The sequence below is a fragment of the Schistocerca nitens genome, chromosome 2 (assembly GCF_023898315.1).
Source record: "Schistocerca nitens isolate TAMUIC-IGC-003100 chromosome 2, iqSchNite1.1, whole genome shotgun sequence".
Classification (NCBI taxonomy): domain Eukaryota; kingdom Metazoa; phylum Arthropoda; class Insecta; order Orthoptera; family Acrididae; genus Schistocerca; species Schistocerca nitens.
In genome coordinates this window covers 456,578,427-456,591,422 of record NC_064615.1, presented here as the reverse complement: position 1 = coordinate 456,591,422, position 12,996 = coordinate 456,578,427, and the positions used below count along the sequence as shown (strand labels likewise).

General features: G+C 45.2%; 1 protein-coding gene across 1 annotated transcript in view; it reads right to left on the bottom strand.

Annotated features, from left to right (window-relative positions):
* LOC126236340 (ATP-binding cassette sub-family C member 4-like) overlaps positions 1–12,996 on the bottom strand; it is a 218,559-nt gene that overhangs the window by 59,767 nt on the left and 145,796 nt on the right. Inside the window, exon 18 of the mRNA XM_049945566.1 lies at positions 10,369–10,475. Coding sequence (XP_049801523.1) covers positions 10,369–10,475 — 107 coding nt within the window. The remainder of the gene's footprint in view (positions 1–10,368; positions 10,476–12,996) is intronic.

Below are 12,996 nucleotides of genomic sequence, written 5' to 3'. Positions count from 1 at the left end.
TTCTAGATTCTGCTACATCGATTACAAGATTTCTGCAAATAAACAGACGTATTTTCTAAATTTTTGGTTGTAATTTACCTTGATGTTCCTGAAGACAGATTTAAAGCTGTGGCAACAGTAATACATTGTTACTTATCACTGGCATTGTTGTACATGAATGTGTGAAAGCATTCATCGACTGCAGAAGCCACTCTGGCTTTTATTTGCTCGAAACTTTTTATTTGCACGAAACCTAAGTGATTGGGTGCATACACAGTATTTTAGGGGGTTACAAAAAACTTCGTCTTTATGTCAGTTACATAATTCTCTGTAGTATTTACCTCCTAATGAAATCTCCTCCATACGCGTACTTGAGGTAAACTATTTAATTTGGTGACTTTATTTTCTGTTTAATTACCTGAATTTGTTTAAATAGTTTGTAAAAGCCCGGAAATCAGCAATGTTCATCTTACTTGTAATTCAGAGCCGCTAGTCTCGTAGATCTCCTTCGATAACGGTGGATTGACTCTCAGGAGCAGTTCTAAGTCATCCAAATAGTTCTTCTTCCACACTTTTGTGCATATTTCATACTAAGTGTAAACCTTTCTTCCATTTGTACAATTCATTTTCAGTTTTTACGAAACGAAACCGCGTTTGCACACTGCTTATGGTAATCATTTTTTCTTTCCTTTGTTTAACTAAAAAATTATAGCCTTTTCTTTCTCACTGAAAGCTATTACTGTACACGTTTTATTTGGGTTTGGGAGCTGCTCTATTTCTGTTCTGGACTTTACTTAGCAGAAAAGTCATCGATCGAATCCCAATTCACGCAGTCGTCCAAGTTATTTCCTGTTTGCTCTAATGTTTACACAATTACTAACGAATTCTCGACATCACTGGAATGAATGCCCAAGAAAACAACACATATGTAGGTAGGTCTTTCGGAAAAGTAGACGATATCGATTTCATATCTCGTTCTTCACATCTTACCTCTGCAAGGTTGCAAAGCATTGATTGTATTCCACATTACTGTGAAAAGACAGGTGCTGTTTGCAAGCATATACCTAGAAATTATACAGAAAATTAATTCAGTCTCCATTATTAACACTTTGCGATACTGCAAGGGCAATTATAGATGTTAAATGAGTTGCAGATTCGAGTGCATATTAACTGTGAACTTAAAATGTTCAAATGTGTGTGAAATATTATGGGACTTAACTGCTAACGTCATCAGTCCCTAAGCTTACACACTACTTAACCTGAATTATCCTAATGACAAACACACACACCCACGCCCGAGGGAAGACTCGAACCTTCGCCGTGACCAGCCGCACAGACCATGACTGCAGCGCCTGAGACCGCTCGGCTAGTCTCGCGCGGCAACTGTGAACTATTGTGTCAGAGAAACTATGAATGGAAACTGAAATTTGCTTTACAAATTACAATCAGGTTGTGCCTGTTTACCGATGTGCTGTCAACCAAGGATATGCGCTCGGAGTGTTGCGTATGTCCTGCTTGCTACAGATACGGCAGGGGATGGCGGTAGTATCGTGTGTACACAGTATAAAAGGGCAACGCACTGGCAGAGATGTCATTTTACTTAGATCATTCATGCGAAAAGTGTCCGACGTGATTACCGCCACGCGACGGGAATTAACAGACTCTGAATGTGGAATAGTAGATTGAGCCAGACGCATGGGCCATTCCGTTTAGGAAATCGTTAGGGAATACAGTATTCGGAGATCCACAGCGTAAAGAGTGCGCCGAGAGCAAAATATTTCACGCATTACCTCTAACCTCGGACAACCGAGAGTAGCCGTGTTTATGTACAGTTGTCACTGCTATCAGACAAGCAACACTGTGTGATATATTCGCGTAACTCAATGTGGGGCGTACGAAGAACGTATCCGTTTCGACAGTGCGGTGAAATTTGGCGTTAATGGGCTATGGCAGCAGACAACAGTCGCGAGTGCCTTTGCTAACAGCACAACATCGCCTGTAGCGTTTCCCCTGGGCTCGAGGCCAAATCGATTGGACCCTAGACGCCTGAAAACCAGTGGCCTGATAAAACGAGTCCCGATTTCAGTTGGTAAGAGGTGATGGTAGGGTTCGAGTACGGCGCAGACGCAACGAAACCGTCGACCCGAGTTGTCGACAAGGCGCTGTGCTAGCTGATGGTGGCTCCATGATAGTGTGGACTGTGTTTACATGGATTGGACTGGGTCCTCCGGTCCAAGTGAACCGGTCATTAACTGGAAATAGCCATGTTCGGCTACTTGGACTTCACGTTCAGCAACGATGGAATTTTTATGGATGACAATGCGCCATGTCACCCGGCCACAATTGTTCGCGATTGATTTGAGGAATATTTTGGACAGTTCGATCGAATGATTTGGCCACCCAAATCGTCCGATGTAAATCCCATCGAACATTTACGGAACATAACGAAGAGGTCATTTCGTGCAAACAATCCTTCACCGGCAACACTTCCGCAATTATGGACGTCTATAGAGAGCACGCCTCAGTATTTCTGCAGGGGACTTCCAACGACTTGTTGAGTCCACGCTTCGTCGTGATGCATCATTACGCCCGGAAAAGGGAGGTGCGACACAATGTTAGGGGGTATCCCAAGACTTTTGTCACGTGTATTTCTCCAGCCGCTTGGCGAGCTAATAATTTGGCGAAATTCAACATCTTTTAAAAAATACTTGCAGTGTGTCAAATTTATTTTTCTTAGATTTTTTTTGCTTTTTGAGTCTTTAGTCTCTGACTGGTTTGATAGGGTCCGCCACGATTTCTCTCCTGTGTCAACCCCTTCATTCCAGAGTAACACATACAACGTACTTCCACAATTATTTGCTGGACTTACTCTAATCCCTGTGTTCGCATACAGTTTTTACCCTCTACAATTCCTCCTACTACCGTGAAAGTTATTATGTGATGTGTTAACAGATGTCCTATCATTCTACCCCATCTTCTTGTCGTCCTCGAAGGCTCTACGGAGAATCTCCTCATTTCATACTGTTATATCCTAGCCAGTAATGCCACCCGAGCCCGCTGCCAAAAGGTTGGCAGCATCAAAGTCCGGACGCCGTCCGCATAAGCAGCGCCAGCGAGACAGGAAATCGCCGCAAGTCTGCGCGCGCCACCGCTGGCTTCTGGCTTCTTAAGCGCTGGAGTCGCAAGCGCTAGGACAGTTCTGTATTCGCCGCTCAGTTGTATACTCGCCACCGAATTGTGTACCTGCTAGTCAGTTGTGTGTTCATCGCAGCAGAGTTGTTGTTTGTCGTCAGCCGACGCTGACCTAGCCGCTCCGACTCGAACTAGACAGATTTCTGTAGACACGGAGTTCACTACTGTGTTCCTGTATCTTCGTTAATAAAGATAAGTACCGACTTTTATTTAATCAGAGTGTTTGGGTTTTCATCTTTCAGTTCACTGTTCCAGCGGACCGGTCGGCCCGCTGTTAAAAGTGTGGCGGTGACTTCGTAAGCCGTTTCTACAGCGAATTGTTTGTCGCTACGAACGCCGCCACAAAACTGGCGATGAGGGCTTCCGGACTCGTGTGCAGGGCTGGTTCAACTTGTTTCTGGTTATACTAATTATAGCGATAAAATTTTGGGGGCTGGTTTAATTTGTGTTTACTATGTCTGCCGAATTACAACAGTTGATCCTGTTACAGAGTCAGCAAATACAAAGTCTGGTGGAAGCAATCGCCAAACAAGCGGCTAATCCTCCAACACAAAAGGAACAAGCACAGGCAGCACCGCCTTTCCGTGCTTTTGATGCATCAAGCGAAGAATGGCGAGAATATTTCGCGCAGTTGCAGGCGCACATGACAGTCTACAAAATCACGGGTACTGAGCGGCAGCTTTATTTAATTTCCACTGCAGGCGTGGAAGTCTATCGACTACTTTGTAAGTTGTTCCCGGAATCCAAGCCAGAAGCTTTAGACTATGACGTTTTTGTTAACAAGCTTGCTGAGTATTTCGAGTCGCGAGTTCATGTGGCAGCAGCCAGGTTCAAGTTCTTCAGATTAAAGAAACTGCCACATCAATCTAATCAACAGTGGTTAACAGATTTACGGGGCCTCACCCGTCAGTGCCGATTTAATTGTGTGTGTGGAGCTTCCTACAGTGATGTCATGTTACGAGACGCTATTACTCAAAACATTGCAGATTCTCGTATTCGCGCTGCTATCTTAAAGTTGCCTGACCCGTCATTAGAGACTGTGATGAACATTATTGAAGCCCAAGATACTTTTGACTATGCTGAGTGTGAGTTAGATCAGCCATGTATTTCTCAAATTGCCTGTGCTAAGCAAGTTATGTCACGCCCGCGGCCCCACCGGCAGAGTCAGACTGTAAACACTAGCCGGCCGCGTCATGTTAAACACATTCGTCAGCCGCGTGTGCAAAATGATAGAGTTAAGTCTTGCCCTAAGTGTGTTCTTGCTCATCCTCGTGAACGTTGCCCGTTAAGAAACGCGGTTTGTCACTTTTGTCAAAGGAAAGGACACATCCAGACTGTTTGTTTGCGTAAACGCAAGAACAATTCTAGTGCTGCCCAGCCCATGGATATTCATGTTCTTCAAAGCCAGCCCGCCCAGAAGGTCGCGTTTAAAGACTCTTCCACGGTTCGTGTGGGTAATAAACTTGTTCGCAATAAGCCACCCACCCAGCCCTCTGCTATGCGACCCAAGCGTAATTCAAACGCTGTAAAAAGTAATGTACAGACTGCAAGTGAAGCGGGAGTTGTTGTTCCACCCGCCCAACCCACGAGTTGTCGTAAGCAGCGAACACGCGCTAAACGCGCTGATTTTGTGTCTTCCGCCTCCACTGCACCGATCCAGAGACAGTGTAATAAACTATTTGTGAAGCTACGCATCCAGGATAAGACCTTCAATTTTCAATTAGACACTGGTGCGTCTGTGACTCTCATAAATAGTGCTACGTATGCGGCTATCGGCCGCCCTAAACTTTCAGCGGCAAAACATTCTTTGGCTACTTATAGTGGAGAACAAATTCCTGTGTTAGGTGTATGTAGCGTGCCAGCCACATTCCGTGGCAACACAAAAACAGTTTCATTCACAGTGCTCCGCGCTACAGACAGTGTAAACATTTTCGGATTAGACTGTTTTGACTTGTTTGGCCTGTCTATCCAAGACAATGTGTTGCAAATTAATTCTGTTGTTGTTCCTCAAGACAGCATAACCGATTTGTGTAAACAATACAGTGACATATTTAAAGACGAACTAGGTTGTGCTGCGAACTTTGCCGCTCATATTACGTTAAAAGATAATGCTCAGCCTCGATTTTTTCGTGCTCGTCCAGTGCCTCACGCCCTCCGGGCACCTGTAGCAGATGAACTTCGTCGTTGGCAAAACAACGGTGTTATTCAACCCGTTTCAGCGAGCCAGTGGGCTTCTCCCTTAGTTATTATAAAGAAACCGTCTGGCAAGTTACGTTTGTGTGCTGATTTTAAGTCGACAGTTAATCCTCAGACTGTCATTGATTCTTTTCCTTTGCCTAGACCGGACGAGCTGATGGATAAGTTAGGGGAAGCTCGTTTCTTTTCCAAAATTGATCTCCGTGAAGCATATTTGCAATTGCCCCTCGACGAGCAATCACAACAGTATTGTGTCATAAACACGTCGTTGGGGTTGTTCCGTTTTCTGCGTTTGCCTTTTGGTTGTGCGTCAGCTCCAGCTGTTTTTCAGCGTTTTTTGTCACAACTTCTGGCTAATGTGCCATCGTGTTGCAACTATTTAGACGATATTGTTGTGTCCGGTCGGACGCCTGCTGAACATTTCCGTAATTTGGAGTGTTTGTTTACAGTGTTGTCTCAGGCAGGCCTACGTTGCAACATCGATAAATGTTCATTTTTCCTTACGGAGATGGAGTATCTGGGACATGTTATTAATGCTCAAGGCATTCATCCCTCCCAGTCACATTTAGCAGCTATTCGTGATTTGCCCGCCCCTCGCAATCTGCATGAATTGCAAGCAGTTCTTGGCAAATTGACATATTATATTAGGTTTATACCTAATGCATCACAGATTGCTGCACCGTTGCATCGTCTCCGCCGTAAGAATGTTCCGTTTGTGTGGTCAGCTGATTGCCAATCAGCCTTTCAGCAGCTTAAAGAGGCTTTATTGAATGATCGTTGTCTGGTCCATAACGACCCTAACAAGCCTCTGGTGTTAGCTTGTGATGCCTCTTCTTTCGGCCTCGGTGCTGTGTTGTCTCACCGAGTCGGTAACACCGAACGTCCTATTGCGTTCGCATCTAAATTGCTAAACAAAGCTCAGTGTAATTATAGCCAATTGGACAAGGAAGCGTTGGCTATTGTGTTCGGTGTCACAAAATTCCATCACTACCTCTATGGTAGACCATTCTATTTAGTAACAGATCACAAGCCCCTGACGTCACTGTTTCATCCGTCTAAACCAGTTCCTCAGCGGACAGCTCAGAGACTACAACGTTGGGCTCTTTTGTTATCACAATACCAGTATGAGATACTGTATCGCCCTACAGCTCAGCATGCAAACGCTGACGCGCTTTCTAGATTGCCGATTGCTGCGGATGATGTCTTCGATTCCTCTGACGACTCTTGCCATCAGATTGACGCCGATGAGCATCAATCCCTCCGGGATTTTCCGATTGATTATCGTCAGGTGGCACGTGAGACAGCTACGGATCCTCATCTGAGTTTACTATTACGTTTTGTTCGACGTGGTTGGCCGTCCAAGGCAAAGGACATATCGGATCCTGTGGTTCGTCGCTATTATCCGCAACGTCATCTGTTGTCTGTTTCGCACGGAGTTTTGCTGTTACGCACCGAGAATGACCAGCTTCGTGTCGTGGTTCCCCAAGTGCTCCAATCCAAGGTCCTCGACTTGTTGCATCAAGGTCATTGGGGAGTGGTCCGCACCAAGCAGCTTGCCCGCCGTCATTGTACATGGATCGGTATTGATAAGCAGATTACGCAGATGTCTACAGATTGTTCGACGTGTGCCGAACACCAAGCTGCTCCGCCTCAACGCTATTTTGAGTGGGCACGCCCTGCCGGTCCCTATCAGCGAGTACATATTGATTTCGCTGGTCCATATTGGAATTCTCGTTGGCTCATCGTGATAGATGCATTTAGTAATTTTCCGTTTGTTGTGCCCATGCAGTCTACAACGTCTGCACAAACTATACAGGCGTTGACTTCAATTTTTTGTATTGAGGGTCTTCCAGAAGTTTTAGTGTCTGACAATGGTCCACAATTTACCTCTGCTGAATTTGAAAGTTTTTGTTCTGCCAATGGCGTTCGCCATGTTCTTACTCCGCCGTTCCACCCTCAATCGAATGGTGCAGCGGAACGTTTTGTACGCACATTCAAGGATCATATGGACCGCCTTCGTGCTACGCACTCTCGTCAGCAGGCCCTCATCACGTTCCTGTCGTCGTACCGGACCACGCCACGCGACGGCCCTTCGCCTGCGGAGCTTCTCCACGGCCGTCGTCATCGCACCCTACTACGGTTGTTGCACCCCCCGGATCGACCCGCCGCTTCTGAGCATCGCACGCGTTTTCAGCGCAACGACGCCGTTTTTTTCAGAGTTTATCACGGTCGCCGTCGTTGGGAACGTGGTACCGTGATAAGTGTCCAGGGTCGCGGTTTTTATACTGTTCAAGGTGCTACTGGGGTGCACAGGAGGCATCAGAACCAGTTGCGCCGCGCTGGCCGCCCGGATTCTGCCGCTCGTTCTTTGTCCACAGACTTGGTCCGCGGCGGGTTCCAGCCGCGCCTTCCGACTTCGCTGCCGCCCCCAGGGCAGCAGCAGCAGCCGTCGCCGCTACCACGCCGACAGCCCGTCCCGTTGATGCCTCCCTCGCAGCTTCATCCGGGAGCGCCCCAGGTGGTCGCTCCGGCGCCTGCGGTCCCTCTTCAGTCGCCACCGCCTTCGGAGCTGATGGACGTCGACCCCTCAACCGGGCCGCCTTCCCAAGCGGTGGCTGTGCAGCCTGTCCTGCAGCCGCTTTCCTTGGGCACCCCCAAGGAGTCTGACACCGCAGCGCCTTGTCCGGCGCCCTCTCAGCAGCCGTCGACGCAGCGTCAGGAGACGCTGCCTCTCTTCGTGGGTCCCGACGCCCCGTCGCGTCCAGTACCAGAAGCTGCGCCCGTGGTCACAGGCGTGCACCCTGACCTCGGTTTTCAGTCGGTGTTTCCCGAGGCCCCGCGCAGCCAATGCTGGGCTGCGGACCGGGGACTGCCACCGACAACAGTCTCCGCCCCGGTCTCTTCTGCTACGCCTGCGGCCAGACCCCTCCCCCGCCGTCGACGCTCGCCACGTCATTATTCAACGACGGTGCGGCGATTTAGGGGGGGAGGAGTGTTATATCCTAGCCAGTAATGCCACCCGAGCCCGCTGCCAAAAGGTTGGCAGCATCAAAGTCCGGACGCCGTCCGCATAAGCAGCGCCAGCGAGACAGGAAATCGCCGCAAGTCTGCGCGCGCCACCGCTGGCTTCTGGCTTCTTAAGCGCTGGAGTCGCGAGCGCTAGGACAGTTCTGTATTCGCCGCTCAGTTGTATACTCGCCACCGAATTGTGTACTTGCTAGTCAGTTGTGTGTTCATCGCAGCAGAGTTGTTGTTTGTCGTCAGCCGACGCTGACCTAGCCGCTCCGACTCGAACTAGACAGATTTCTGTAGACACGGAGTTCACTACTGTGTTCCTGTATCTTCGTTAGTAAAGATAAGTACCGACTTTTATTTAATCAGAGTGTTTGGGTTTTCATCTTTCTGTTCACTGTTCCAGCGGACCGGTCGGCCCGCTATTAAAAGTGTGGCGGTGACTTCGTAAGCCGTTTCTACAGCGAATTGTTTGTCGCTACGAACGCCGCCACAAAACTTTCCATCGCTGCTTCGTCGATGTATAGATTCAACAGTAGGGGCGAAAGACTGCACCTTTGTCTTAGACTCCTTTTAATCCGAGCCCTTCGTTCCTGGTCTTGCACTATTAATGTTCCCTCTTGGCGCTTGTACATGTTGTGTATTACCCGTCTTTCTCTATAGCTTATCCCAATTTTTCTCAGGATTTCCAACATCTTGCACGATTTGACATTGTCGAACGCTTTTTCCAGGTGAACAAATCCTATCAACGTGTGTTGATTTTTCTTTAGTCTTGTTTCCACTATCAATTGCAACATCAAAATTGCCTCTCTGGTGCCTATACCTTTTCTAAAGCCAAACTGATCATCATCTAGCGGATCCTCAATTTTCTTTTCCATTCTTCTGTATATTATTCTGGCAAGTAACTTGGGTCCATGAGCTGTTAACCTGATTGTGTGATATTTCTCGCACTTGTCAACTCTTGCAGTCTTTTGGATTGGTTGGGTGATGTTTGTCCGGAAGTCAAACGGTATATCGATTGGCCCGCATCTCGTGGTCGTGCGGTAGCGTTCTCGCTTCCCACGCCCGGGTTCCCGGGTTCGATTCCAGGCGGGGTCAGGGATTTTCTCTGCCTCGTGATGGCTGGGTGTTGTGTGCTGTCCTTAGGTTAGTTAGGTTTAAGTAGTTCTAAGTTGTAGGGGACTTATGACCACAGCAGTTGAGTCCCATAGTGCTCAGAGCCATTTGAACCATTTATATCGATTGATTCATACATTCTGCACACCAGAGTGGATAGTAGTTTTGTTAATTTTAGAAATGCTGATAGAATGTTATTTATCTCGTCTGTCTTTTTTGATATTAAGCCTGTCTTAGCGGCTAAAATTTTGACGTCGTATTTTTTCGGTGTATTCTTCCTATACAAAAACTTTGGAGACAGTTTCGACATGTCGAATTGGACAGTTCCCTTGTAGAAGATTACAGTTAACCAAGTGAGTTGCATTAGAAAAAGCAGATTTAATATCGATCTCTCTTTGTAATTATTTATGTATATTAAGAGACGATCTGTCGATCAGTCATCACTCTCTTGTAACTGTATTACCGTGTCTTAAACGAGCACGGAAATATCAAAGTGACGAGTTCAATTGAATCACTTGTATATTTCCCTCTTGAAGCTCTAGATAGTCTTCAGTTTCTGAAATTTTGCTAGTTACTACAAGGGATGAAGTAGTTGTTTTGGTTTCGTGCTCCTACAGCTCCGGTTGTAATTTAGATCTGTTCTCTCAGCCTACTAGAAGTAATTTAGATCTGTTCTCTCAGCCTGCTAGAAGTAAATGCTTCTCAAAGTATTCAGTTGCTGCAAACACTGCAGTCTGCTGAGTGGGACAGTCGAGAGCTCAGAACTGACACATTAGATTAGTGTTTGACTTACTCCCCTTGTTGTCTTTTCTGTTGATTCAACCTTTTTCTGTCACCAATAACTTCTGTGTAATGAGGAAACAAGCGACGTACCTGGTGGTCATCGAATTCTTTTCGTACAATATCTTGAACTCCTGAAGATCTTATTGTCGCCAGGCCGTTGAGTGTGTCCGAAAGATGGGAAAACATGGGACTTCTGCCTGAAAAAATCAAAGTCGTGGTACATGTCCTGATATACGACATGACAGACAAAATGGCAATACTTTGTAGTTTACTTAAGGACACTAAAAACAAATTTGTTGTTTTTTATTGTTACTTTATGTAGTCCATGGAATTTAACAGAAAAAGGAGCGAGAAGAAACAAAAGTTTTTGTTTAGCTTCTCAATAAAACTAGAATAACCTACAGACAACTATCAAAATGATGACTCCGTACAAAGTATTTTATAAAGCACTTGACGCTCAGATGAGAAGCGTACAGTTATTATTTGTGGTTAAAAAAGTAATGCCAACAACTTTCAATAGCAACTGTGAAGCACTCATTGTGCACAGCAGCAGTTAGTACCATCAGTGATTTAAAAGAAAGAATTCTGCCCATTTCCACTTAGCAAAAAGTAGCCACATGTGTTATATGACGTTCAAACCGGGTGGCGAACATGCCATGAGAAACACTGTGAATTTCACACACAAGTTCTACAAATAATTTCTGAAAAGACCTGCCGATGTGACGTAGAATAGTTTCTTCGTGGAAGACGGCCTTCATACCAATGACCAACTCTTATACGATTCGGCAATTTATGTAAAAAATTCAAGTAGTTCATAATCTTCAAGATTATCCTATGAACACCAACACACGATAACGTAATTTTTACTTAAGGAAGTGTGAGCTCAAAAGCTTAATATACTGTAATCAGTAGTTGTTCATTAATGTGGCCCCTCATTAGACAAAAAAATTAAGATGTAATTGCGTAGGTTAATACAAAAGTTTTCTGGGTATGATACCGCGTTGCCATATTGTAAATAACTATCACTGGATGTAATGGACATCGGCGATGGTCGCAGTCGCCACCTTCGGCGAGATGTGCCAGTTTTATTCGGCGACAATTATTTTACAGCATAGAGTGACACCTTAGCTAGGATAAATCAAAGGCCAGGTGACGTTCAGTTTCTGCAGCTTGCTTGTATTCAGACTGCTGAACAAGTAGTTCAACATCCTGACCGAATACTGACAGCACTTGTGTCGTAAGAATTTCAGCATTATTTCTTAGCTTCTCCTAACAGACGATTTCTCTCATTTGCTATTAGTATTAGTTTACTGCTGCTTTTAGTCGTGCAAGGGATCGAGTAAACTGTCACTGTGCTTCGCTACTATTGCTACATCTACATCTACATACATACTCCGCAATCCACCATACAGTGCGTGGCGGAGGGTACCTCGTACCACAACTAGCATCTTCTCTTCCTGTTCCACTCCCAAACAGAACGAGGGAAAAATGACTCCCTACATGCCTCTCTACGAGCCCTAATCTCTCTTATCTTATCTTTGTGGTCTTTCCGCGAAATATAAGTTGGCGGCAGTAAAATTGTACTGCAGTCAGCCTCAAATGCTGGTTCTCTAAATTTCCTCAGCAGAGATTCACTAAAAAAACGCCTCCTTTCCTCCAGAGACTCCCACCCGAGTTCCTGAAGCATTTCCGTAACACTCGCGTGATGATCAAACGCCGGCCGTGGTGGCCGAGCGGTTTTAGGCGCTACAGTCTGGAACCGCGCGACCGCTACAGTCGCAGGTTCGAATCTTGCCTCGGGCATGGATGTGTGTGATGTCCTTAGGTTAGTTAGGTTTAAGTAATTCTATGTTCTAGGGGACTGATGACCTCAGAAGTTAAGTCCCATAGTGCTCAGAGCCATTTGAACCATTTTTTTGATGATCAAACCTACCAGTAACAAATCTAGCAGCCCGCCTCTGAATTGCTTCTATGTCCTCCCTCAATCCGACTGACAGGGATCCCAAACGCTCTTGAGACTCCAAATATCACGACTCCAGCAACGTCCCTCTTCAAAAGACAGAGGAATCTCCAGTTTTCATCATCTACGCTTAGTCGTTTTCACTAGCAAATAATGAGTTCAACAGAGATGAGGATGCGAGGCAGATAGAAAACCGTCATATAAAAAACCAAGATTTACGGTAACTTCTTGAGATTACAGAAACTTGCAATATTACTTTTCTCAGCAAAGTGTACGCAAATTTTCGAATTTAAAGTGTCTCATTCACGGTTTTTCATAATTCCACAAAGATTATTACACTGCCGGAATTCTGTGTCGTTCAAAGTCGATTATTTTACATTTTTCTGTGTTATGCACGGAAATTAGTTTTCCTATAAATTTCACGGTGAAGTAAAAAATACCACTTTGTTTTTACTTCTGCATGGTGGAATTGATGTAATATCATTCATAACAGATGTCACTTATTATGACTAATTTACAAACGTAGTTTATTTGAACCTGATGACGTGCCATACTTTAGAAATGTATTTAATTTGTTTTCATAGTATACCAATATCTTTAACTTTTATTATATTTTTAAAAGTTTTTCATTCACATAAATTATATTTTTTTCAAATCTGTCGTCATTTTTAAAAGCACAAATGACGTTATAGTTAATTTGACTATAATAAAATTCCAGATATTTGTAGAAGGAATTGCAATTTATATAAATGATGAAA